At 42.0% G+C, this 27807-nt stretch overlaps 1 protein-coding gene across 1 annotated transcript; it reads left to right on the top strand.

Annotated features, from left to right (window-relative positions):
- The first annotated feature begins 16026 nt into the window (after window positions 1-16026).
- ZFAND5 (zinc finger AN1-type containing 5) lies at window positions 16027-26192 on the top strand. Its single transcript, XM_054501937.2, has 7 exons — window positions 16027-16175; window positions 17050-17186; window positions 19881-20040; window positions 20422-20533; window positions 21119-21222; window positions 23589-23714; window positions 24545-26192. Exons 3-7 carry the CDS (start codon window positions 19890-19892, stop codon window positions 24691-24693), a joined length of 642 nt encoding a protein of 213 aa, XP_054357912.1. The 5' UTR covers window positions 16027-16175; window positions 17050-17186; window positions 19881-19889; the 3' UTR covers window positions 24694-26192.
- The last annotated feature ends 1615 nt before the right edge of the window (window positions 26193-27807 follow it).

The raw sequence follows: 27807 nt of genomic DNA, 5'->3' as shown, positions 1-27807 counted from the left end.
CCTCCCAAAGTGCTGGGATTATAGGCATGAGCCACCATGCCTGGCCACCTATTGTTACTAAAATAACTAGCTTTGGATAGGGGAGAAATGACACAGGATTTCTCTCCTCTGCTGCTGATTCTTTTCTAGTGAATCTTAAATGTCCTGTATGTATTGTATTTTCAAAGGTTAAAAAAGAGAAAGAGGGAAAAAGAAAGGAGAGGGAGAATAAGGGAAAGAGAGAAAGAAAGGAAAGACAGAGAGAGAAAGAAGAAAGAAAGAAAGAGAGAGAGAAGGAAGGAAAGAAGGAAGGAAGGAAGGGGAAAGGAAGGGAGAGAAAGAGAGAAAGAGAAAGAAGGAAAGAAAGAAAGAAAGAGAAAAGAAAGAGAGAGAAATAAAGGAAAGACAGAGAAAAAGAAGAAAGAAAGAGAGAGAGAGGGAAGGAAGGAAGGAAAGAAGGAAGGAAGGAAGGGGAAAGGAAGGGAGAGAAAGAGAGAAAGACAAAAAGAAAGAAAGAAAGAGAAAGAAAGAAAAGAAAGAAAGAAAAAGAGAAAGAAAGGAAGGAAGGAAAAAGGGGAGAGAGAGGGAGAAGGAAGGAAGGAAGAAGAGAGAGGGAGGGAGAGAAAGAAAACACCAAAAACTTATAGTCAGTTAAGTCAGTAAGATTTATTTTCCATCTTAAAAATTATTTCTACCCACAAGGACTAACATTTGAGCACAAGCAAAGCCCATGCAAAAAATGTATATTTTTGAGTCTGGGCATGGTGGCTTATGCCTATAATTTCAGCACTTTGGGAAGCCGAGGCGGGCAGATCACCTGAGGTCATGAGTTCGAGACCAGCCTGGCCAACATGGCAAAACCCCATTTCTACTAAAAACACAAAAATTAGCTGGTGAGGCAGGAGAATCGCTTGAACCAGGAGGCAGAGGTTGCAGTGAGCCAAGATGGTGCCACTGTACTCCAGCCTCAGCAACAGAGCAAGACTCTATCTCAAAAAAAACAAAAAACAAAAAAGTGCTGGGATTACAGATGTGAGCCACCAGCACCCTGCCCCAATGGTATCTTTAAAATGAAAATAATTAACATTAATGAATTCTGCATTTTGAAAACAAGTAACTGCTCTTATCAACATTGTTTATCATAGCTAAGAAATGCAAACAACCTGAATATCCATCAGTAGGATAGTGATTAAAATAATTACATTCCACCCATACTCTGCAATTTGTTAAAATGAATAAGGTAAATAATTTACATGGAAAGATCCCCAAGGCACATGTTGCAAAACAACACATATAGCAAAACCTTATGTATTTAAACAAATCACAAGGATGACTCTCCGTCTCAAAAAAAAAATTATTTGTTGCTTAAAATTTTTACAAAGAGTTTGTTCATAAATTATTAATACTTTGTAATTAAAAAAACACACACAAAAAAACAGCTGGAGGAAAGAATTCTACTCAATTCTTCTGTCGTTATTTTGTTCCTCTTCCTTCTCCCTCACACCTAACATCCTTCTAAAAAAGGGAGGAAAAACAATTTGCTGTAAGTGCCAAAGTATCCGGATTGCTGTAGATGAGGTGTAGGGCAAATAATTCACTAACTGATAACAAGGATTGACCACGGTAAAGTGTCCACAAAATTATACCCAAGTACAAACTGAAAGAAACTGCCACACTGGGCCAGGTTTGGTGGCTCATGCCTGTAATCCCAGCACTTTGGGAGGTCGAGGCGGGCAGATCACAAGGTCAGGAGATGGAGACCAGCCTGGCCAACATGGTGAAACCCTCGCCCCTACTAAAAATACAAAAATTAGCTGGATGTGGTGGCATGTGCCTGTAATTCCAGCTTCTCGGGAGGCTGAGGCATGAGAATTGCTCGAACCTGGGAGGCAGAGGTTGCAGTGAGCCGAAGTCATGTCACTGCATTCCAGCCTGGTGACAGAGCGAGACTCCATCTCAAAAAAAAAAGAAGGAAAAGAAATAGCCACACTGTTGAGCATGATCTCTCAGTAAGTCTTTTTATAATAAAATTTGTTGGCTGTTTTTTGGCACTGTTTTTTTTTTGTTTTTTTGTTTTTTTTTAAGACGGAGTCTCACTTTGTCTCCCAGGCTGGAATGCAGTGTCACGATCTTGGCTCACTGCAACCTCCCCGTCCCAGGTTCAAGAGATTCTCGTGCCTCAGCCTCCTGAGTAGCTGGGAGTTCAGGCACCTGCCACCATGCCAGGCTAATTTTTGTATTTTTAGTAGAGATGGGGTTTCACCATGTTGGCCAGGCTAGTCTCAAACTCCTGACTTCAGGTGATCTGCCCACCTCGGCCTCCCAAAGTGCTGGGATTACAGGTGAGAGCCACCATGACTGGCCCCAATAGTATCTTAATAGTGGTGGAATATATTTAAATGGAACACTAAAGTTCCTTTTTTTTTTTTTTTTTTTTTGAGAGAGAGTCTCGCTCTGTCCCCCAGGCTGGAGTGCAGTGGTGAGATCTCTGCTCACTGCAAGCTCCACCTCCCGGATTCATGCCATTCTCCTGCCTCAGCCTCCCAAGTAGCTGGGACTACAGGCGCCCGCCACCACACCTGGCTAATTTTTTGTATTTTTAGTAGAGACGGGGTTTCGCCATGTTAGCCAGGATGGTCTCGATCTCCTGCCTCGTGATCTGCCCGCCTCGGCCTCCCAAAGTGCTGGGATTACAGGCGTAAGCCACCGCGCCCGGCCTGATTAAATCTTATCTCAGGATTCTGGGGAAGTTGGAATAGATTGCCTTGTGAGCAAATCCTTTCACAGTATTAGCAGTACCAGCGCAGAACCTGAATGCTGGAGATGTTTTGTTGTTGTTGTTGTTGTTTTTAGATGGAGTTTCGCTCTTTTGTTCAGGCTGGAGTGCAATGGCATGATCTTGGCTCACCTCCCAGGTTCAAGCAATTCTTCTGCCTTAGCCTTTCGAGTAGCTGGGATTACAGGCATGTGCCACCACGCCTGGCTGGCTAATTTTGTATTTTTAGTAGAGACAGGGTTTCTCCATGTTGGTCAGGCTGGTCTTGAACTTCCTACCTCAGGCGATCTGCCCGCCTCGGTCTCCCAAAGCTTTGGGATTACAGGCGTGAGCCACCACACCCGGTCTGGAGATGTTGTTTAGAAGACTTCTGTGCTGGGTGGGGTACTGGAGGGGACCCTCTAGTCTTCACTGCAAGTCGAAAATTCTGCAACTGTCAATGGTTTAGGAAAGGCACTTGCTATATTGGAAAGAATTCAACTTTGGAAGTCAGACTGACCTGGGTTTGACTTCATTCTCAGATAGCAACGATACGATTTTAAACATGTTACTTATCTCCTTGTGCCTCAGCTCTGCCTCTGCAGAAGATGATGATCATCACTACTTCAAAGAATTATTGTAAGAATTAGAGATAAGGCATATAAAAGCACAAAGTAAGCACAAAATAAATACTAAACATTATTTGCTCGTAACACATATAGTTCCTTTAATCTTTACGTAGTCATGTTGCTGTATTGGTTTTTATTTTCAAAATTGATTTACTGAATGGGGACAGTGGCTCACGCCTGTAATCTCAGCACTTTAGGAGGCCGAGGCGGGCGGATCACAAGGTCAAGAGATTGAGAATCGATTGAATCTGGGAGGCAGAGGTTGCAGTGAGCTAAGATCAAGCCACTGCACTCCAGCCTGGCTACAGAGCGAGACTCCGTCTCAAAAAAAAAAAAATTAATTAATTTACGTAAAATTCTGTCTTTTTAACATCTTTAAATATTCTATCTTAACCATAAGGTCAAGTGACTACAAATGAATGAAACTTTTTAAAAAACATTAAATTAACTATAAATTTACCTATTTAAATAAGCACTCAAAGAAATCAGTCTTTTTTTTTTTTGAGATGGCGTCTCGCCCTGTCGCCCAGGCTGGAATGCAATGGTGCAATCTCGGCTCACTCCGCCTCCCAGATTCAAGCGATTTTTCTGCCTCAGCCTCCCAAGTAGCTGGGATTACAGGCACATGCCACCACGCTCAGCTAATTTTTTGTATCATTAATAGAGACGTGGTTTCACCATGTTGGCCAGGCTGGTCTTGAACTCCTGACCTCGTGATCCGCCTGCCTCAGCCTCCCAAAGTACTGGGATAACAGGCGTGAGCCACCGTGCCTGGCCAGAAATCACAATCTTATAATTGCCAGGGACTTTAGAAGCCATCTGGTTGCATCTAACTCCTATTGCAGGAATCCTTTATGTATTTATGTATTTATGTATTTATTTATTTTTATTTATTTTTTTGAGGAGTTTTGCTCTTGTTGCCCAGGCTGGAGTGCAATGGTGCAATCTTGGCTCACCGCAACCTCTGCCTCCCGGGTTCAAGTGATTCTCCTGCCTCAGTCTCCCGAGTAGCTGGGATTACAGGCATGAGCCACCATGCCCAGCTAATTTTGTATTTTTAATAGAGATGGGGTTTGTGACCAGCCTGACCAACATGGAGGAATCCTTTATTTCATTCTTTCATCCTGAAGGCTGCTCGATCTCTTAGCTTCTAAACTTCTTAGCCAGAAAAGGATGGAGAAAGAGAAGTCTTTCTGAAAGGAAGGAACTGGACTAGAAGAGAAGCTGCAAGTGCACCTGGGGTGTCAGTGCCTCCTTCTATCAGACCCACTGCACAGGGTGGTCTTCAGGTCTCCACAGGAAGCAACAAAGAAATCTTCTCTGCTTCTCAGATCTTGGGGAAAGCTGGAGGAGACTGATATGGACCATCCTTCTATATCAAATGAAAAGTACAAGAGAGCATTGGATTTCAGGGAATTTGTTTCCCCAAAAAGATCAGTTTTCTTCAAAGACTATGATAATGACGGATACCGAAGTTATTCTGAAGTTCCTCTGGGCCACTGTCAAGTACCTCAATAGTCTACAGCTGCAATCTAGCCCATAACCTAAGACTAATATTCTCGAATCTGAAATCTTCTGTGATGCCCATTGAGCTCTACTCTTTAGTTCGCTGGACTCCCTCAATTGCCTTCATGAAGGCTTCAAAGACATCACCTTCTGCTATATAATTAGGAAGTTCAAGGAAGCATTCTCTCCAGCATCGAAAGCTTCAGGAAATCCCAACAATTTAGGCTTAGCCTTAGACACAGTTCAGCGATAGTATTACTGAGACCTAACAGACCAGGCATGATGGCTCACGCCTGTAATCCCAGCACTTTGTGAGGCCGAGGCGGGCGGATCACGAGGTCAGGAGCTCGAGATCAGCCTGGCCAACATAGTGAAACCCTGTCTCTACTAAACATACAAAAATTAGCTGGGCATGGTGGTGCACACCTGTAATCCCAGCTACTTGGGAGGCTGAGGCAGGAGACTCGCTTGAACCCGGGAGGCGGAGGTTGTGGTGAGCCGAGATCTCACCACTGCATTCCAGCCTGGGTGACAAAGTGAGACTCTGTCTGGGAAAAAAAAAAAAAAAATCTTGCCACTGCATTCCAGCCTGGGTGACAAAGTGAGACTCTGTCTGGAAAAAAAACAAAAACAAAAACAAAAAAAACACAAAAACCTAATAATCTCTTATTCTTTTTCAATTTTATATTATCCAAGCACTTAACAGACCTAATTGTTTTTTAATTTTTGGGGTAACAATCAAAGCTTGTCTGAATTTGAGGGATCCCACTTATTTCTTTATTTTTAATAATAGACTTTATTTTTAAGAGCCATTTTAGGTTCACAGCAAAATTGAGAGAAAGGTACAGAGATTTCCCATATACACCTGCCTCCACACATGCATGGCCTTCCTCATTATCAACATCCCAGAGAGTGGTATGTTTGTTACAACTGATGAACCTACATTGACCCATTATTATCATTCAAAGTCCTTAGTTTAAAGTAGGGTTCACTCTTGGTGTTGTACGTTCTGTGAGTTTGGATAAATTGATCATGACATGTAGCCACCATTATAGTCTCACACAGAGTAGTTTCTCTACTATAAAAATCCTCTGTGCTCTGCATATTCCTCCCTCTTTCCCCTCTATCCCCTGGCAACCACTTGATCCTTTTACTGTTCCCATAGTTTTGCCTTTTTCAGGATGTCATATAGTTGAAATTAATAGTACTTACTTTTCAGACTGGCTTCTTTTTTGTTTTTTTGAGACAGAGTCTCACTCTGTTGCCAGGCTGGAGTACGGTGGTGTGATCTCGGCTCACTGCAACCTCTGCCTTCCTGGTTCAAGCGATTCTACTGCCTCAACCTCCTGAGTAGCTGGGACTACAGGCGTGCGCCAACCACGTCCAGCTAATTTTTGTATTTTTAGTAGAGATGAGGTTTCACCATGTTGGCCAGGATGGTCTCAATCTCTTGACCTCATGATCCGCCCACCTGGGCCTCCCAAAGTGCTGGGATTACAGGCGTGAGCCACCGCGCCTGGACCTCAGACTGGCTTCTTTCACTTAGTAATATCCATTCAAGTTTTCCATGTCTTTTCATGGCTTAATAATGCGTTTATTTTAGCACTGAATAATATTCTATTATCTGGATGTACCACAGTTTATTTCTCCATTCACCTACTGAAGGGTATCTTGGTTGCTTTCAAGTTTTGGCAATTACGAATAAAGCTGCTATGAATATCTGTGTGCAGGTTTTTTTGTGGACACGTCTTCAACTCCTTTGAGTAAATACCAAGGAGTGTGACTGCTGGATCATATGGTAAGAGTATGTTTAACTTCATAAAAAATCATCAAACTGCCTTCCGAAGTGACTGTACCATTTTGCAGTCCCAACAACAACGAATAAGAGTTTCTGTTGCTTCGCATCCTCACCACTATTTGGTGTTGTTTGTTTTCTGGATTTTGGCCATTCTAATAGGTACATAGTGGTATCTCATTGTTGCTTTAATTTGCATTTCCCTGACGACATATAATGTGAAGCATTTTTTTTTTTTTTTTGAGTCTCGCTCTGTCACCCAGGCTGGAGTGCAGTGGTGCAATCTCGGCTCACTGCAAGCTCCACCTCCTGGGTTCATGCCATTCTCCTGCCTCAGCCTCCGAAGTAGCTGGGACTACAGGCGCCCGCCACCATGCCCGGCTAATTTTTTTGTGTTTTTTAGTGGAGACGGGGTTTCACTGTGTCAGCCAGGATGGTCTCGATCTTCTGACCTCGTGATCTTCCCACCTCGGCCTCCCAAAGTGCTGGGATTACAGGCGTTAGCCACCGTGCCCGGCCTATGTGAAGCATCTTTTTATATGCTTATTTGTCATCTGTATATCTTCTTTGGTGAAGCTAATGTTTTTATTTATTTGTCCTGCTTCAGTTTCTCACTTTTAATTTTTCAATAAAAAGAATTTTCCCTTACATATTTATATGCTTCACATTTAGAGTTGGTCATGATGTTGTAAGTTATAATACAAAAACAACTTAAATCAGTCATATACCAGTATCTGAAGTAATGGCTCTGAAATTCCCAGGTTCAAACTTTACCTTGTTCATTCTAGAGCCATTGATCCACATGGAATAAATATAAATTCATATCTATTTCTAGATATTTATTCACTCCTCCCACTTATTCACTACCTAACAATAGTAGTGGTTAGCTATAAATTTCTCTTCCAGTGACAGAGCATAACTTCAGTATGCAAAGACAAACAAAAAAAAAAAGAAGAGTTTTCTGGATTAAGCTGAAAAATGTTTGTAACTAAAATTTTAAAAATAGATACATCTTTGTCAGCTGGATGTGGTGGCTCATGTCTGTAATCCCAGCACTTTGGGAGACTCAGGCACGTGGATAACTTGAGGCCAGAGAGTTTGAGACTAACCTGGCCAACATAGTGAAACCTGTCTTTATTAAAAATACAAAAGTTAGCCAAGCATGGTGGTGCATGCCTATAATCCCAGCTACTGGGGAGGCTGCGGCGTGAGAATCTCTTGAGTCCAGAATGAGGAGGCTGGTTGCAGTGAGCCGAGATCATGCCACTGCACTCCAGCCTGAGTGACAGAGTGAGACTCTGTCTCAAAATAAATAAATAAATAAATACAAATAGCTATATCTTTGTAAGTGAAAAATTCATAAATAAACCATTTATAATCCAAGGGATGAGTACAGATACTCATTCCTTTGAGTACTTCATTTGAATCTATGAAGGTGGGTAAAGTCGCTCTGAGAGAGTACGAGCAGTGAAAAAACAAAGAGTGCCCGGGACCTAAAAAATGCCAACATTTAGGAGATGGACAGATAAGCTGGAGCTAGCAAAAGAGACAGAAGTTGCCTGTTAGAGACTGCTGGGTGAGGTGAGCGATACACAGGATAAGAATGGTATGGCCTGAGCGATACACAGGATAAGAATGGTATATACAGGCTAAGAATGGTATGGCCGGGCGTGGTGGCTCATGCCTGTAATCCCAGCACTTTGGGAGGCCAAGGCGGGCAGATCACGAGGTCAGGAGATCGAGACCATCCTGGCTAACATGGTGAAATCCCGTTTCTACTAAAAATACAAAAAAATTAGCCGGGCATGGTGGCATGCGCCTGTAGTCCCAGCTACTCGGGAAGCTGAGGCAGGAGAATCTCTTGAACCCAGGAGGCAGAGGTTGCAGTGAGCTAAGATCATGCCACTGCACTCCAGCCTGGGCAACAGAGTGAGACTCTGTCTCAGAAAAAAAAAAAAAAAGAATGGTTAACTTTCTAGGCTTCGCGCCATGGTTCACACCTGTAATCCCTCTGCCAAAGCAGGCAGATTGCTTGAGCTCAGGAGTTTGAGACCAGCCTGGGCAACGTGGTGAAACCCATCTCTACCAAAAATACAAATAATTAGCTGGGTACGTGTCTGTGGTCCCAGCTACTCCGGAGGATAAGGTGGAGGACTGCTTGAGCCTGGGAGGCAGAAGTTGCAGGGAGCCGAGATCGCGCCACTGCACTCCAGCTTGGGTGACAAAGTGACTCTCCTTGTCAGAAAAAAAAAAAAAAAGATTAACATTCTAATGGTAAATATAATTATGAAATAAATTTAAAGGGGGAAGTGATCCTGAAGAGGCAACAAACACTATGCCAAAGAACAGAAGGTTGTACTCTCACTAGATATATAACAATGGACAGGATATATAACTTTGCCCTGAGCCTCAGTCAACTCCTCCAGCAAAAGGAGAGATAAGAGTTATCTCAATAGGCTGTTGTGAGAATTTATCAAATTAATACATTTGAATATACATTGTAGGTGGAAAAACATTACACAAACTTAAGATACTTGCCTTGGCTCTCTGCCTAGAACTTAGATTGCTCCAGGAGAGAGGCCCACCCTACCCACTTTTCTCATGCTAGTCTTCTCTCTGAATCCTGACCTCCCTCATGGTTTCTACCTTTTTTTCTGCTGGCTAATAGGGCCTTAGGAACAATTGCCTCCTGCCTAAGCTTTATAATAGCACAGCTGCTGGGCTCTAACTGAACCACTGACATCATTCCTGTCTTTCTGGCCAACCCCACCACCCGTGAACCCAGGTTATGATATGCTCCAAAGTATTGTTTCTTTTTCTTTTTTCTTTTTCTTTTTCTTTTTTTTTTTTTTTTTGAGAGGGAGTCTTGCTCTGTCACCCAGACTGGAGTGCAGTGGCACAATCTCAGCTCATTGCAACCTCCGCCTCCTGGGTTCAAATGATTCTCATGCCTCAGCCTCCGGAGTAGCTGGGATTATAGCCACACACCACCACACCCACCTAATTTTTCTTTCTTTCTTTTTTTTTTTTTTCTGAGAGGGAGTTTCACTCTGTCGCCCAGGCTGGAGTGCAGTGGCACGATCTCGGTTCACTGCAACCTCCATCTCCCAGGTGATTCTCCTGCCTCAGCCTCCCAAGTAGCTGGTATTACAGGCACCCGCCACCACGCCTGGCTAATTTTTGTATTTTTAGTAGAGACGGGGTTTCACCATGTTGGCCAGGCTAGTCTTGAACTCCTAACCTCAGGTGATCCACCCACCTCGGCCTCCCAAAATGTGGTGATTACAGGTGTGAGCCACCACGCCCAGCCTTAATTTTTGTATTTTTAGTAGAGATGAGGTTTCACCATGTTGGCCAGGCTGGTCTCGAACTCCTGACCTCAGGTTATCACCTGCCTCAGGTGATCCGCCATGTTGGCCAGGTTGGTCTCAAACTCCTGATCTCAGATGATCCTCCTGCCTCCCAAAGTGTGGGGATTACAGGCGTGAATCACCTCACCCAGCCCCAAAGTATTGTTTCTGAGACAATCCCAGAGCTAACTACTGAGATTAACACCCCACACTTAGCTTGTTCAATAACAAAAATTTCTTAAGAGTTGAGACCAAAATATTTTGTTTCTTAAAAGGTGATGTTTACAACAAAATATATATACATAGTAAATCATTAGTTTCCTTCAACCTAAGTTCTTGATTTACATAAATGATTAGGCAGGCCCAGCTCAATGGCTCATGCCTTTAATCCCAGAACTTTGGGAGGCCGAGGTGGGCGGATTACCTGAAGTCAGGAGTTCAAGACCAGACTGCCCAACATGGTGAAACCCCATCTCTACTAAAAACACAAAAACTAGCTGGGGGTGGTGGCGGGCACCTATAATCTCAGCTACTAGGGAGGCTGAGGCAGGAGAATCGCTTGAACCTGGGAGGTGGAGGTTCTAGGCTGGGCGACGAGATAGAAACTCCATCTCAAAAAAAAATAATAACAAAATTAAAAACAATAAAGGCTTTTTGTTTTTCAAATAGTCTCAAAAAGTGTTTAATGCTACGTTGATAGTATCTAGATTGTGTCAGAAAGTCTTCTCTAATCTGGTAAGATATTTATGTCTTTTATTTGAAGATTCTTTGATCAAGTTATTTTCAGAGAAAATAAGTAAGAATTTTAATTTACCAAAAGGTCTATATAATAATGAAATTGCTACTTGCTTTATCAATTTCTTATTTATTTATTTTTAATTTTTTTTGAGACAGAGTCTTGCCTGTTGCCCAGGCTGGAGTGCAGTGGCATAATCTCAGCTCACTGCAACCTCCGCCTCCCAGGTTCAAGCGATTCTCCTGCCTCAGCCTCCAGAGTAGCTGGGACTACAGGTGCCCGCCAACAAGCCCGGCTAATTTTTTGTATGTTTAGTAGAGACAGGGTTTCACCGTGTTATCCAGGATGGTCTCAATCTCCTAACCTCGTGATCCGCCCATCTCGGCCTCCCAAACTGCTGGGATTACAGACGTGAGCCACCGCGCCCAGCCTTAATTTTTAAATTAGTGGATTTGCTCTAAATACAATACTGTAATCCTTTTAGCCAATTATTTTGAAAATACTTTTATAAAACAGTCTCTTTACCTTGATCTTTGAAATCTGGGAAGGGGCTGGGAACAAAAGGGAGGAAGGGCACTATGTGAACGTCCAGTGACACATCAAAGTTTTGTGCTTTTTGTGTGTGGGGTTTTGTTTTGTTTTGTTTTGTTTTGTTTTTCAGAAGCAGTTTCGCTCTTGTTGCCCAGGCTGGAGAGCAATGGCGTGATCTCGGCTGACCGCCACCTCCACCTCCCGGGTTCAAGCAATTCTCCTGCCTCAGCCTCCGGAGTAGCTGGGATTACAGGCACCCGCCACCACACCCGACTAATTTTGTATTTTTAGTAGAGACGGGGTTTCACCATGTTGGTCAGGCTGGTCTCAAACTCCTGACCTCAGGTGATCTGCTCGCCTTAGCCTCCCAAAGTGCTGGGATTACAGGCATGAGCCACCACACCCGGCCACTCTGAAGTTTTTAAGACCCTAGAAAAGGCTTTGTGCCTCACCATGTTCTACTCAAGCACAGACAGAAAATGAATAGTTACTTATGACTGAGTATTATAATAATGTCATAGCAGCAATTCTTGTCTCCATAATAGGAAGTTATATGTCAAGATAAAATAACTTCAGGTCTTTTACATTTTACAGTGGACTAATAACTTATATTGCTATTTTTAAGGGATGTCAGTTTTCACTTTCTAAGAAACTTAATTACATTTGCTCTTCTCCCATCATCAATCCCCTTTCCAGGCCATCCCTAGTTTACAAAGAAAAGTGTAAGAGAACCTGCAATGACTTTACCTGAGTTCTTAAGCAGACCAGGTTACCTACTTTAAGGAAATAAGCCTGGCTCCTTTGGCCATGGGGATGGTTGGAACTCAGACCTGGGTGAGTTTTCAAGATCCATTATGATTGGTTATATGCTCCCATAGCATTCTGTGCTTTTCTTTCAAAATATTTACCAGTTCATAATTATATATTATATGATAATATCTTTCTCCCCAAATGACAGTAAGATCCATGAGAACAGGTTAACATCTTTTTTTTTACATGAATGTATATCCCAGCACCAAGTTAAGTGAGTGCCTGGAAAGTTGCAAATGTGCAAAACTTTCTTTTTTTTTTTTGAGACCGAGTCTCGCTCTGTTATCCCAGGCTGGAGCGCAGTGGTGCAATCTCAGTTCCCTGCAACCTCCACCTCCCCAGCTCAAGTGATTCTCCTGCCTCAGTCTCCCGAGTAGCTGGGACTACAGGCACCCGCCACTCACCTAGCTAATTTTTGTATTTTTAGTAGAGACAGGGTTTGGCCATGTTGGCCAGGCTGGTCTCCAATTCCTGACCTCAGGTAATCCGTCTGCCTCCACCTCCCAAAGTGCTGAGATTATAGGCGTGAGCCACCACACCTAACCAATATCACATTTTGAGCACAACCAACTTTGCTCATTATCTGTTTTTTGTTTGTTTGTTTGTTTTGTTTTTGAGACGGAATCTCATTTTGTCACCAGGCTAGAGTGCAGTGGCGTGATCTCTGCTCACTGCAACCTCTGTCTCCTGGGTTCAAGTGATTCTCCTGCCTCAGTCTCCCGAGTAGCTGGGACTACAGGCACACACCAACATGCCCAGCTAATTTTTGTATATTTTTTAGTAGAGACAGGGTTTCACCATGTTGGTCAGGACGGTTTCAATCTCTTGACCTCATGATCCACCCCCCATGGCCTCCCAAAGTGCTGGGATTACAGGTGTAAGCCACCACGCCTGGCTACTCATTATCTTTTTTACAGAGGTTGGTTTCAGGCCAAAGTTGACCTTCCCTAATGACTATAGAGCAAAGCCCTTTGGCATGTTATATTAGAAGCATTCTCTTATATATTCTGTGTTTAACAGTTTGTCTTTGGAGTGCAAGTGAAAATTTAAAATATAAGAAAACAAAAATAAAACAAAAACCTTCTTAGAAGTATATCCCTTAATCTGTTACACCAGTAATATGAGACTTTTTTTTTTAAACTTTTCCCTTTCACATGGTGTGAGCCGTCTGAAAAAAAGGGGGTCACCTGATGCCATGGTAGGGTTAAGTCAATAGTTTTCAAACTTATGTATGCATCAGAATCACCTGGAGGACTTATTAAGCCACACACGGCTGTGCTAATCCCCAGTTTGTGACTCCACAGGTTTGGTGCTGGGGCCTGAGAATCTGTATTTCTAGTAAGTTCCCAGGTGATGCTACTGCCGCTAGTCTGGAGACCACACTTTGAGAACCACTAGAAAATAGCTGCTAAAAAGGAATCTTGGTATGTTTAGGTCCAATACCTGCAACATTCTTGGTTGAAACAGTCTCAGAGAAAATTACAAATAGGTGATAGAGAAGATGAATTATCAGAAGGTGACATAATATTATGGAACACACTATTCAATAATGAGCTGGCCTCATTACCCTCAGGCTTTTTTTAAAGTATGCTTCTTCAGGAATTATCTTGTTTCACTCACTATAACTCCAATTCTAGAGAGAAAAAAAAATTCAAGTTAAAATTCAAGTTACTTTTGTTCTCAATAATAATCACCTCCATTGCCTCCCTGCCCTTCAGTGCCCTGGGCAAGCCTCTTTGGTCATTGTTCCCTTATCTGTAGAAAGGGACATGATAATAGTACCTATCTCAGTGAATTGCTGTGAAGATAAAATGAGACCCTAAATGGAAAATAGTTGGCACTGAAAATGGCCTGTAAATGGTAGCTGCTTTTTTTTTTTTTTTTTTTTTTTTTACTAATTCATCTACTAATTTAAGGAAATAAATTGTAATGGTCGTGGGACCAGTGACCCAAACTACTTAAATCTCTAATACATTAATTGATCACAGTGATAAACCCGAATTTGTTCAAAACAAAACAAAAGGTTGTTATGCTCCAGGTACTTTGCTAACCGTGACGGAGAACTGTTTGATTTGGCAGTGTTGGCTCAAGCTATCAGTACAGCATTCTCCCAAATACAGATTATAAATAAGGACCACCTGAAGCGCAATATGGGCCCCACCCCAGAAAAACCAAAACTATATCCAGGGGAGATGCGTAGGAATCTTTAATCACCCCAGGTGATTTTTTTTCTGATTACCAACTTTGAGAAACACTGAAGGGACCTCTTCTCCATTCTATATGTGGCTAATATAAACCCTAAACATCATTTCTATGTATTCGTTAGACAGTTGTTTACTAGAAAATTTCAGAAGTCCTTTCCGACTTAGTAATTTTGTTATTTTGAGTTGAACTGAAATTCACTTGGAGCGGTCAGTTGAAAATGTTTTTTGTTTGTGCTCTGAAAAGGTTCCCAGTGTTCCAGGTAAAGTCATCCTTACACCCATGGGGGACCTGTGCCTCGTGCCTGAACTGCCCGCCTAGTACCTCCCCCCTTGAACTTCCTCCCGCAAGCCTCCTCCTCCCGCTTCATCTGGGCCTCAGGTCTAGCTTGTTTTGTCCCTTCGCGGCTTTTGAGTAGAACATTTGGTGCTTTCCCAGTTCACGACGCTTTGCTGGAATCGTCAATTTCCAGGGATTTTACAGGCTGGCCAAAACAGTTTGTTCAGAACAGCGCCGCCGGGGCATTGGCAGCTCTGGGCGGCCGCGCGTTTCCTCACGCCGCACAACCACCCGTGACCTTGGGCGAGCGAACGCACGCCGCCAGCTGCGTCAGGGCCACGCTCGGGCTGGACTTCGGAGCTGAAAATACGTGTGGGGAGCGAGGAGGTTTCATAAACAGAAAAGACCTCGAAGCCATAAGGCAATTCTTTTCCTTTTCTGGGGGTGAATCCTTACGATTCTTGGGGGAGGGAATGTCTGCCAAGGGCTAGAGACAAAGCGTGAGAACTAGGATGGCGAAAAACGGGTTTGAATGAGAAAATCCGAAGGAGGGAGGCTGAGGGCGGACAATTGGGTTAAAAATAGAAATGCATCCTCCACAGGACTCGCTCCTCCCAGCTCCACCCTAGGGGCCGACTGCCAGGCCAGTGGCTGGGCTCCGCGAGAAGGCACAGCAACCCGTCTCGGCCCCGCCTCCCGGACCTACTGACAGGGCACCGGGGGCGTGGCCTCGGGCCCGCGACGTCACCGCGCTCCCCGCCGCCGCCGCCGTCGGGGTTTTCGCTGACGCACGGGTCCCGCCCCCTCCCCCTCTTTTCTCTCACAGCCGGGGCGCCGGGCGGCGAGCGCGTTAGTCGGCCGGGACGCGGAGCTCTGTGCGTCTCCTACGCGGGCTCGCTCGCTCCCGGGAGCCGCGCAGCTTCCCCGGCGGTGGCAGGAGCGGCGAAGAGCGCCATCAGCGGGCCCTTACGGCCCCAGGCCTCGCGGCGCGCGCTCTGCTTGCCCTCCTCGTCCGCCCAACCTGCGGCCTGTGGAGGCGTGAGGCGACGAAGGGCGAGCGCCTCGAGCAGCGTTAGCCGCTGCGGCCGCCGGTCCTCCCTCCACCTCCTCTTCGGCCCCCCCCTCGCTTCCCTCCTCCCACTTCCCGAGCTCCGGCGTGTCCCGGCCACGCTCGGCGCTGCTGCAGGAACAAAGGAAGACCCCGCGGCGGCGGCGGCGGCGGCGCCACCTCCGCCTGCGGCTCTGACCCGCTCCCGGCCCGCGGCGGCGGCACCAGGGCGCCCGACTCAGCCTTCCCGGAGGCCTCGGCCCGGCGTCATCGTGCCGGCTTCGCGCGCGAACCCGGCTTTCGCATTTGGGACCCCGCAGGGTGAGTGATACGGGGCTGGGGGTGGGAACCGGGATCCTTGTTGCCGGGCCGGGGGCGGGAGTGAAGGGACCGGGGCGCCGCGGGCCAATGGCGAAGCCGGAGCAGGCCGCGGATGGCGGCGTCCGGGGGAGGGGAGCCCGCCCGCCAGCCCAGGAAGCACAAAGACGGAGGCGTCATCCTGTCGTCGTGGCCCGAGACCTGGCTCCCGGCGTCCCTGGCTTGCTCCACAGCACGGTCGGGAAACAATGCACGGCGTGCCGCCTCTGCGGGGCCGGCCTCTAGGCCGCTCGCCTCCCGCCCGGCTGCCCTCGGCGGCGGCGGCGCCCGGCGTGGGCACCACGACCCAGAGAAACAAAGAGGCCGAGGCGGCGGCCGCGCCCCCTGCCCGCTGCAGCGCCCCCCTAGCTCCCCCCTCAGAGGAGCGGTTCGGGGTCGGGGGTCGGGGGTCGGGGATCGGCGTGGGGCCTGCAGGCGAAGGGCCGGCCGGGCCTGCTGAGTTGCTGTTCTGCATGACTCAGTGGTTTTCGGAGAGGGCCCTGCTAGGCTTTACTGAGTGAGGCCTTTGCTTGGAGGGGGATGGGGGATCAATGGGACCCGAACTTGTTCCAAAATCCATTGGAACATGGGGCCGGGGGTTCTCGGCGTCGTCTTTTGGGCTTCTCGACGTCGCTGCGTTTCTACCCTGAGATCCGTTTTCATGGAGGAAATGGAGCACCTTCTCCTTTGTTTGGTGCATTTAGGCTGATGAAGTGAAATTTTTTGCTCGCTTTCCACGCACTCCGTGGAGCTGTGTTTTCGGGGAAGGGTCGGGTTATCTTTATTGATTGTCTCCTAAGGGGTAGCATCTAAGGAGATACTAAGATAAAGGAACATATAGGTCACACATCCTCGTTCTTAAACCTGGGATTTAGATACAGACTTCTAAAAACATAAACGAATGTATTTTACTCCTCATTTTTAGGATTTTTTTTTAAAAAGTAGACTTTCAGAACTCAATTGGTGAAAATATTGCAATTTTATCTTTGAAGTTTTTTGTTAAAATGTTTCCCCACACCCTCCTAAAAAATTAAGGATTCGTTGTAGTTGTCTCCTGTTTTCTATCTCCCAGGCCCTGAAAAGGAGCCTTTAAAAGTCAATTCTACTCCATTTGGCAAAGAGGGAACTGAAATCTGGAAAGTAAGGACTTGCCCAAGGTCACTGACTTAGTGGCAGACTAGAGACTTGAACTCAGGTCTCCATTCCCAGGTGAGTGGGAATTCATGCCATCTCATCACATCATGTGCACCTGGAAGAACTGTATTCCATAGATGTAAAAGCTCTTTGTTCAGAATTGGAATTGGAGAATTGTTCAGTTACACTCAGGTGTTTTTTTAAGCTGTAAGTTAGAGGAAGCCATAAACTTTATACAATCTGCATTCTAGCTATACCTGATAGAGCTGACACGTGCATGCTCAAGTTGCTAATTACTTTAAAGGCAATAAATAGTAATGGTATTTTTTTCTAAAATACAAGGGGAATGCAATACCTAATGGGAACACACATCCCCCACTTCATCCCCTAAATCCTCACTAAATGAGGATTCTTTTTTACGCTGTCTCCACTGTGCTTAGTTTTTTATAAACAACCTTGACCATTTTAGCTTTGAGTGACTATGCTTTCATCTTCTAGATTGAGATTGTTCTGTAGTTTTTCCTACATTAGGAAAAAACTAGCAGCTCTTTTTTTGTTTTCTTATGTTAGATATATGAACGCTGCATCCTTAGTTCTTGGGGTTGTGTAGGAGTTGGCAGGCTTTGAGATATAAATAGAAGCTGATTTCAGAGGCCCCTGTTGACTAGGCTTTATGTGAGAGCCTCCATCCAGCTCAGCTTGTCACATTGCAGCCTTGTGACAGGCTGAAGCGCCCTCCCATGTGATCTAAGCTTCTGAGAAATATTAAAGCAAGCTGTGCACATGTGATGGCATTTAAAAGCTGGCTTTCTAGGGGAAAAGAATCTAAAAGATGGGAACCCATGTAGAAGACTCATGTCCTGGTACCTCTTGTGTGTCTCGCAGTTGAAAGTTATTTATAATGAAATGAAGGTAGACATGTTCTCTGAAGCAAAGTTGGAATACTTTGTTATCTCTGAATGTGTGAAATCTTTAGATGGAGTATCCTCCGTTTTATCTAAAACAAAGATTTTAAGAATCATTTTAACTAAAATTACTTAGGTAGGTTGATCGCTTGGCCTTAAACTTTAAAGCCAATGTCAGATGAGACTGGGCCTCAGTGTAGAAAATGTAAGCTAGCACACTTAAACTGGTTTTAAGGAATGACCCAACTTTCATGCATAGGGCAAACATTCACACATATTTTGTGCGTGGTGGGCATGCAAATACGTACATATTTATCATTTGAAAGCATTTTTTGCTCCTATTATGCTCATTTAAAAACCCAGCTGAAAGTGTTTATTAATAAACTTCCTAAGTGATGTTGAAATGTTTACACTACCGTGCTCCAAAATGAGTCAGCTAAATTCCAGTTAATATTTAAAGAGACAGTGTCAACTAAATTAATACTGTTGTTCAAAGTAAGTTGTGGATCTTGGTCACTTCATACAAGCTAGATTTTCTTAATATTTGTATGGTGCACTTTTACCTACAAAAGGGAAGATAAAAGATTTTGGGGAATAATTACCAGGGTTCTGGCCAGGTCAAAATTGGTTAGTCCCCTTCTCCCATCTTCTAATTTTGGTAGTTAATACTTGTTAAAACATCATTTTTTAATAACTCACTAAAAAGTGTATTCTAGTATGTAGTTGGAAAAAATGACTGTGACCACAAGTTACAGCACACAAATTTTCCTGTAAGCAAATGCTCTCAAATATGCTTTTGGTACATATGCTTATACATATTTAAGATAACATGAAAACCCTCTACAGTTTTATTTTAAAATAATTTTTCTTGAATATGTATTTTCTCATCCAGAGGAAAACTTACTAATAATTTAGCACAGCGTTTTAACAAGACTTTTAGAAAAACACATCTTCCTTGCAAACAAATGCTTGCTATGTAAAGCTTTTTCTGGTAACTCAGCATTGAATATTAACCATTACTAAAGGTTATGTATATATATTGACTTTAATATATTGAATTTGAGCTTGGAACGGTTTTATTATTTTCTGGTATGAGGAAGACAAGCACTTGTTAAAATTAATAGTGCCTTTGGCTGAGAAATCTGGTTCATAATTTGTGTATTGCAGGTTCCTAGGCACTGGCTTTGACATACTCTGAAACTTCAAATGGAGAACGTAAAAGGAGTTTCGTAAACCAGCTGACCCTAAATTCTTAGAGATTTACTTGTTGGTGCCAAGGTAGCAGGAAGGGCTACCAGTTCTCTTTTCAGCCTTATATAAAGATGTTTCAGCATTAAAAAGTACAGATGCTATGCCTCAGCAGAATTGTCAAATTACTGATGAAGCCCAGATATGTACAGGTGTTTTAAGAAAACTTTATTCATCCAGTTTAAGGAACCACCTATAAATATCAAGAATCAGTGATAATAGTGATTAGCCAATTAAGTAAAAACATTTGAAATGGTCTGCCTGTAGTGCAGCAGAGTGAAAAGTTACTTAAAGATACCAATTTCCCAAATTGATTAAAACATAACCCTGAGAGCTAGCAGACCTTTTTCATAAATTGAAACCAAGAATACTGATAGGTAAAAATACCCTAATAATTGATAAAATTTCTTTTTGGGTTTTTTTTTTGGTCCTAAAACAGTTTGCTTTTATAAAGGCAACAAAATATTGATAATTATCTCTGCCCACCCTTTTTAATGATTAACAGAATTTGGGCTTTTGTTAAAACTTGTGTAGAAATTACAATGGTATACCGATGATTATATTAGACTGTAATTTGGTGATAACGCTAATTTCTGAAATTTTGTTTCATCTATAGCAGAAAAATATGGCTCAGGAGACTAACCAGACCCCGGGGCCCATGCTGTGTAGCACAGGATGTGGCTTTTATGGAAATCCTAGGACAAATGGAATGTGTTCGGTTTGCTACAAAGAACATCTTCAGAGGCAGCAGAATAGTGGCAGAATGAGCCCAATGGGTAAGTTATTTCCAAGGAAAAACACATTTGAAGAACTGGTGGACAGAAAATACAGAACCAAGAATTGGGGCTGAGAATGCTGAAAGCACATGGAGAGAACATCTGACAAGAGCTTGACATGACTGATCAGGAATGAATGACTATCTACAAGCATCTTCTAGCTTTTCAGTTTTCTTTTTTGAGGTTATTTTGTTTCACACTTGTGTTCATTGGATTGACTTTTTAATATTTTTTTGTTTGGATACTCAAGTGTAGGATTACAGCACAGTGAATGCTTATATCACTAACCTAATTAAATGCAAGTATTTATTACTACGTCTTGATACTAAGTGAGTTTTTGTAGTGTTCATTGGTTCCTTACAAATCCTTTTTTTTAAATAGGGACAGCTAGTGGTTCCAACAGTCCTACCTCAGATTCTGCATCTGTACAGAGAGCAGACACTAGCTTAAACAACTGTGAAGGTGCTGCTGGCAGCACATCTGAAAAATCAAGGTAAGATTGAACATTTCAGAGTTTTTATGATATTACAAAGAGAAAACCAAGATGTCTGTACTAGTCCAATAATAAAGAAGTTGATAGATGCTCTTGGCTTTGCAATCGAGGATTTCAGTGTCTTAATACATGACTCTTAAGTCATTGAGTAAAGATGTATATTACACCTGACTCCCTAACCCCCTCAAGGATACTGTGTTGGAAATGCTGTGCCTTTTTATTTCTTTGTAATTGAGGTTTAGGGATTGTCGAGTGAGACTGTAGACTATATTGGGCCAAACAAGGTGTTTTGGCAGAGCTGCCCTTTTGCCCTTAAACAAGTTACAGGCACAGCTAAAAATCCCTAGCTGGTTGTAGAATATGGTAACCTATACAAAATGCAGCCTCGAGTTGATCAGCCATTTATCAAACTTTTTTCTCAACCATTTATGCTGGGCATCCAATTTTTTTTTAAACTTTAGGTTATCTAGCTCCATTTGCTCATTTTGGAAATATTATATAATTTAAAGTTGAACTGACAACTTATTCATTGTCTCAAGAAGTACCCTTAACACCTTTAAAAATTGTTTGCTTGAACTCAAATAGAAATGTGCCTGTGGCTGCCTTGCCTGTAACTCAGCAAATGACAGAAATGAGCATTTCAAGAGAGGACAAAATAACTACCCCGAAAACAGAGGTGTCAGAGCCAGGTATGTTTTTTATTTAATACTTGTTCAGTTCTGAATTCGGTAGTGCAAGAAATGGCTGGTGGGGGGATTCTTTCCTTCCCATTGAAGGGCCAAAGAGGAGGGAGAGCCATAAAATAGAGGCCAAGGAAAGAACTACTTACTATCTTTAAAAGTATCTTGAACAGTATGAGTATGTTGAAGTGTAAAATAGTCATATTTATTATCAGTTTCTTCTCTGCTCATCTCCTGCACTACACTTGTGCATAATGGGGAAAGTCTGTAATCTGGAGATTGGATGTGTTAAAAACTTGATGAAGTTAAATTTCAAGGTTATAAAGAATATAACCAAAAGCAGTAACTTTAGTTTTGATATTGTCAATGTTGTAGAAAACTTTTAAGTAGAACAACATATTTGAACACTAAAACTTATTTGAAGTACAATATTCCTATCATATTTTGTGGGAGTTTAAAACTCAGTGTGGAAAAGGCATTTTGGTTTTCATGAGATATGGTGACTTTGGAAACCTTGCTTATATAGCACAACCAGAAGTGCCCTGATGGTGCAAGAAGACTGACTTGAATTACCTGTACTAGGCCCTAGAACAAAAAGATTTCTGTGTTTTATATAGTGCATGTAGCTTATTTGATCAATTTGTTCTTTTTTGGCAGAGTGCTGATTAAATGCAATATAAAACTTCTGTTGTGAAAAAATACTGTCGGTGATTATACAGTCTGCTTTGGAGGCTGGCTTTTGCTGACAGCAGTCAAGTTTGTTTATTGTATTAATCTTACAAAGTTAAGGCCAAATTCTCAAGTTTGGCAGGTGAATCTATTTGGCATTTTGAAATGAGCTCCATCGTTAAACTGACCACATTAGTTTGCCCGTGATGCCTTTGTTTGGGTTTTTTTTGGTTTTGGTTTTGGTTTTTAAATACAAAATTACTCTGACCTTGGAAGAATAGTCTTGGGTTAGAGCTAGTCTGCATTTATTATTACTTAGTAGGCATTCCATGGTTCACTGCTATTTGCCTTTTCTGTGTCATTTTCTTATTCCCCCTTCTTCCCTTGTCTCAGGAGCCATAGTTCATTTTTCAGATGTGGCCAAAGAAATGGCTGACACCCTCCCTCTACCCCATACAACTATTCCCCTAGACTATTCTTTATCCTCATGACATCAGGATAAACATTAATGTTGTCACAGTAAGCAGTAGGTGGAATATTGTTCGTTTAGTCTAATATTAGGCTATTTCTCCCAGTAGATTCATTGCTAATGCAATTGAATTATAAATTTGGGCAGAGTTTTAGAGAAAATTGCCATTACATCAATCAGCTTGCTGTAGAAGCTTGTCTATATGCTAATAGCATTGGTGCTGGCATATTTGGGCAGTAATTTCAGCATTGCATACATAAATTTGCTATTGTTACATTTGGATTAGTATTAAAACCTGAGTTTATAGTGTTTCAGGTGTAGTTGAATTATATGTAAGTAGATGTAAATTTTGTTATTTTGTTTTAAAGAACTAGCGGCAGTGTGGGCTTTAGTACAGTAATGTATTTTTTGTTCATTGTGAGAAATTTTATTGATGCCATGTGTACACTGAAACTTAAAGCCTTTTTAGGTGGAGAAACGGTGGGACTGTTTGTAGATGCTAACTGTGTCGATAGTGGATGCCCATTTTAGATAAGATTCTTATTCTGCCTGTGGAATCCTTAATAGTTTAAAATCAATACTTCTCGAGTAGTTTCTAAAGACTGTTTGCCGATCTTTTTTTAAAACCAAGCTTTAAAAAAATCTTTCAAGTCTTCCTATAATGTTTAGTGCACCTGTGAAAATGGTAAAATGATTGTTTTGGAATTTTTGGATCTGACGTTGATTTAGGGATGAATGGTTTGGGTTTTATTTGTCAAAATTTGCTGTTTTTACATCTACAGGATTTTTTTTCCTATAAGCATAAAATCAAAGTTGGCTAATTTCATTTACTGAGATGTAATGAATTTGAACTGCCCTGATTGAAAAGTTTACATTTAGGAAATTATAACTTGGAAAAAACTGAGCATATGATTAACATCTCCCAGCTCTTCAAAACAGAATTAGGATTTTGTTCTTAGTACTGGCTGTTACCAGTGTTTTAAAGGAATTTCTGGAGTGAAGGGATCATTTTACAAAATTAGAGAAGCAGGTAGTGTGGTGATTGGCAGGAATTTCTCAGATTTGAATTAAGTTCTGATGTTAAAATGGAAGATTCTGTTTAAAGTTTGTATTTTCAAGGAATACTTCTAAACATTTTTATCAGGCATCTTCTTCCTGTTTCTCTTAAATACTTCCTTTTTTGACTTAAATGTTAGCCAGTGAATGCTTGACAAATTTGTGTTTTTGTCCTTTTCAGTTGTCACTCAGCCCAGTCCATCAGTTTCTCAGCCCAGTACTTCTCAGAGTGAAGAAAAAGCTCCTGAATTGCCCAAACCAAAGAAAAACAGATGTTTCATGTGCAGAAAGAAAGTTGGTCTTACAGGTATTACAAAACACAAGACAATGTATGTTTTACTTCCTGCAGTTAACAAGGAGCTTTTGGTCACTCCTAAGAGACTAGTTGGTCTTACACATTAAAAAAAAAAAAAAAAGCCTGACTAGCTGTAGTCTAGGAAAGGTGGGGAAAGTGGTATTGGGGTGGAAAGAAGTTGGGTTTTACTTCATTTGTCTCCTAATCATATAAAACTATTAACTCAGGCCCCCTTATTTTATTAGATTGATAAAAAGTTTTTGTATACCTAGGGAAAATGTTACTGAACTAACAGTAAGCGCCACCTACTTTGAGCTATGCAGGGAATGTTCTTGGTGCTTTTTTTCTTGTCTCCTTTAAATCTCAGACCTTGATGGTTGTTTTCACTTGAGGAAACATTACGTAAGATACGGTAGGACTGTGTTTTGAATCCAGGTTAGCCTAACTCCAGAGCCTGTGTAAATTTTATCCTACTTTGCATCTACAGGAGTCGATAGAGGGAGAGCACCTGGTAGAAAGTAGCTGGCAGATAGCCCATTTTGTTTTCTCCACGTGGTTTGGCTTACCAAACACATCCCTATTGCCCTTGCAAGGAAAGACTGAACATAGTTATTTGAATTTCTCACTATGTCAAAGGAAGTTAAAAGTTCCTTTTCCAGGTTAACGTGATAGACTCTGTAAGAGTTGACTGTGTCTTATCACCAGGAAGTGGAAGAAAAGAGTTCACTGTCTTTTATGTTACAAAGCAATGAAAATCTGGTTCCTTTTCTATAGTGACTAAGGCTTTTTTTTCTTTTAATTGCCTCAAGTTCTCAAATGAGTCTACTTCTTCGTTTGTACAGGGTTTGACTGCCGATGTGGAAATTTGTTTTGTGGACTTCACCGTTACTCTGACAAGCACAACTGTCCATATGATTACAAAGCAGAAGCTGCAGCAAAAATCAGAAAAGAGAATCCAGTTGTTGTGGCTGAAAAAATTCAGAGAATATAAATTACTTCTTGTGAAGAGACTGAAACTTTGTTTTTATTTTAATATATCGTAGGAAAACATTAAAGAGCAGATGCATGGCCATTTTTCTTTGATGTTCTCCAGAGTTTTACTTTACACTTGTCTGTCTTACAATTGATATTTTAGGATGTTTGGGTGTTTGTTACAGGCAGAATTGGATAGATACAGCCCTACAAATGTATATGCCCTCCCCTGAAAAAAATTGGATGAAAATCTGCACAGCAAAGTGAAACACACAGATAATAGGAACAAAATATAGTTCCCATGTGCCAAACAAAATAAATGAAATCTCTGCATGTTTGCAGCATATCTGCCTTTTGGGAATGTAATCAAGGTATAATCTTTGGCTAGTGTTATGTGCCTGTATTTTTTTAAAATGGTACACCAGAAAAGGACTGGCAGTCTACTTCTACCATAGTTAAACTTCACCCTCTTTAATTTCACAACATATTCTTTGGAAGCAGGAAGAAATGCTCATAAAGAGGATCAGACCTTCTTTCCTGTGAAACCAGTATTTGGCGCCATATATAAGCCTGGTTAAATTGGTCATCTAAAGCTGTCAAATAAGACATTCTGTGAAAGGTAAACATCGAAACTGGTTATAAATAAAACCATCAAGCCAACAACAGGGTCTTGAGATAATCTTTGAAGCTTATTGTACTGGCCTGCACCAGAAGATGTCTGCATTATTCATTGCTAAAAATGTGTAGCACAGAACTGCACTAGGATTAATTTGTTTACAAGAAGAAATTTAAACTCTACGTTTGGTTTTCACATACAGCAGCTCTATTGAATAACATGCATCTGAATTTTAAGTTGCAAAGGTATCTGAATAGTTAATTTTTCATGTGCATCTTTTGTCGAATGTTTTGGTTCAAGAAAGAATGTTTAAAGCTTTTTAAAAGACTTCAGTTCTTAATGTAACTGTACCCTTCTGCATGGAAAATCATAACCAACATGGCTGCAGTAGACTTCTTAGTGGTATCCAGCACCACTTGCAGAGGGCTGCTTTATCATATTGTACTTGGGTGTAGGACTCTAGTGTTCTTGGGTGTATTGCATGGGCTGCATTATCTACAGCATTGTACAATAACAACTAGAAAAGGCAGTATACTTCACTGATGCTTGTCTGGTAATAATCACTTCTGTGTTATAATGGAAGGTTTTTTGTGATGTATGAAACTTGTGTTTTTTATATATAAATGAGTATAGTTAGTGTTGTGGTAATGCCTGTTTTCATCTGTAAATAGTTAAGTATGTACACGAGGCACTACTTCTGATTTATTGCAGTGTTCAGTCCTAGTTTTTACTTTTATTCTTAAAGCATTCAGTTTTGCTTTCAATTTTATGTACCTTAGTTCTGAGTTAGACCTGCAGATGTGTACAGATAGTTCATATTTATGTATTGCACATAATCATGCTATTCAGCATTGATGCTATATTGTATTATGTAAATAATAAAAGCCATGTACAGAGGGAAACTTCACTTGTTCATTGGGTTTTTAAGCCATAGTTGGAGTCCTAAAGGGGGAAAATTAGAAAATGTTACTTTGCATGGCTATGTAATTTTTTTTCATTTGCCATCCCTGAACTTGTTCAAGTGATAATCAAGAGATATTAGAAGCATTTGCAGGTATGATACCTGATAGGCAGTTTATTTTTGAAGAATTCAGTAGGCACCTTTGGGATTAAAACAATTTTAAAATTTGAGGAGAAAGATGAAATTTGAACAATTATGGCCTACCCCGCTTCTCCATGTTTTAAAAGATGATGTTTTATGATAATTCTGAAGAAGAAAGTAGGTATGACTTAGTTTACAAAAACAGTTCTGTTTTATTTCTGTTTTGGGTTTGGCTCTAATACAGAGATGCGCCCATGGACTTGGTCTTTGCAGAGTTTATGCCAGATCATAAAGAACAAGGGGTGACAGGTACATGTTGACTTTACCTGGGGTAAATGAATACCAGAGTGCAACTGTTGCTTCTCTGTGATGGAGTTTGGGATGGAAGTACCCTAGTTTTATCTGTCAATTCTTTGCATGCTGCTACTTTTGCTTCAAGTTGGGGAGGTACATATGTATGTCAAAGTTCCTATACTGACATAGGGTAGTATTTCCCTGAATATGAAAAGTCACAATTGAGTTGAAAATTTAGAAGTTGAAGATTTAGAAGGGCAACTTAATTTTTCAAGTTAAAAATGAAGTCAGAGTGGTATAGAGAAGTTAAGATGAGCCCTCGGACTCCATCACTCTGAAGGTCTGAGTAGTAGCAAGAGATAGGTAGGTTTTTGTTTGGTCAGGCTGCAGTTTAATGGCGTAATCTTGGCTCACTGCAACCTCTGCCTCCTGGGTTCAAGCGATTCTCCTGCCTCAGCCTCCTAAGTAGTTGGGATCACAGGCACCCGCCACCATGCCCAGCTAATTTTTGTATTTTTAGTAGAGACAGTTTCTCCATGTTGGTCAGGCTGGTCTTGAACTCCTGACCTCAGGTGATCTGCCCGCCTCGGCCTCCCAAAGTGCTGGGATTATGGGCGGGCGTGAGGCACCGCGCCCAGCCAATCAGTAGTTTTTTGTTGTTGTTTTACAAGAAACATTAAACCAGATCAGAACAAAGATTTGTCAGGGTTGTCCATTGACTGGGGAGAAAGGGAATCAGTGTGTAAGGGACCTGAGAGGGCTCAGTTCTACCCAAATTCTTGCATTCAAACCTGAATGCAAGGCCATGAAGTCCTTTGAAATGTACAGATATTAAGCACTTCAATAATATACCATGTTTCCCTTACATAAGCAGACAAATATTTACACCCCCACGACCTGAAGTTTTGTTAGGCTGTGACCACATGAATTCGCAGTATAAATGGGTGAGTCCTTTTTGAAAACCATCTTCAGTGTGCCTGATATGTAAAACTAGAGCCTCAGGTTTGATCCTAGGTAGGCTTCCCACAACGTGGGGAAAATTAGTTTGCAAGGGAAAGCTGTTTCTGAGCATTATGGCATAGTGATTAAGATGAGGGGACCCTGGAACCAGCCAGTGATTTTGGGCAAGTTATTTTAGGTCCACTTTGGACTGCTTTATCTCTTAAATGAGGACAGCAACC

The sequence above is a fragment of the Pongo pygmaeus genome, chromosome 13, assembly GCF_028885625.2.
Source record: "Pongo pygmaeus isolate AG05252 chromosome 13, NHGRI_mPonPyg2-v2.0_pri, whole genome shotgun sequence".
In the NCBI taxonomy this organism is placed as follows: Eukaryota; Metazoa; Chordata; class Mammalia; order Primates; family Hominidae; genus Pongo; species Pongo pygmaeus.
The sequence above is the reverse complement of the archived record's forward strand: the minus strand, read 5'-3'. Positions and strand labels throughout refer to the sequence as shown.

Coding starts and splice junctions, on each gene's coding strand:
- ZFAND5 (XM_054501937.2), top strand. CDS start 19,890: ATGGCTCAGGAGACTAACCAGACCCCGGGGCCCATGCTGTGTAGCACA. Junction 20,041..20,421: donor TGGCAGAATGAGCCCAATGG/GTAAGTTATTTC, acceptor TTTTTTAAATAG/GGACAGCTAGTGGTTCCAAC. Junction 20,534..21,118: donor AGCACATCTGAAAAATCAAG/GTAAGATTGAAC, acceptor GAACTCAAATAG/AAATGTGCCTGTGGCTGCCT.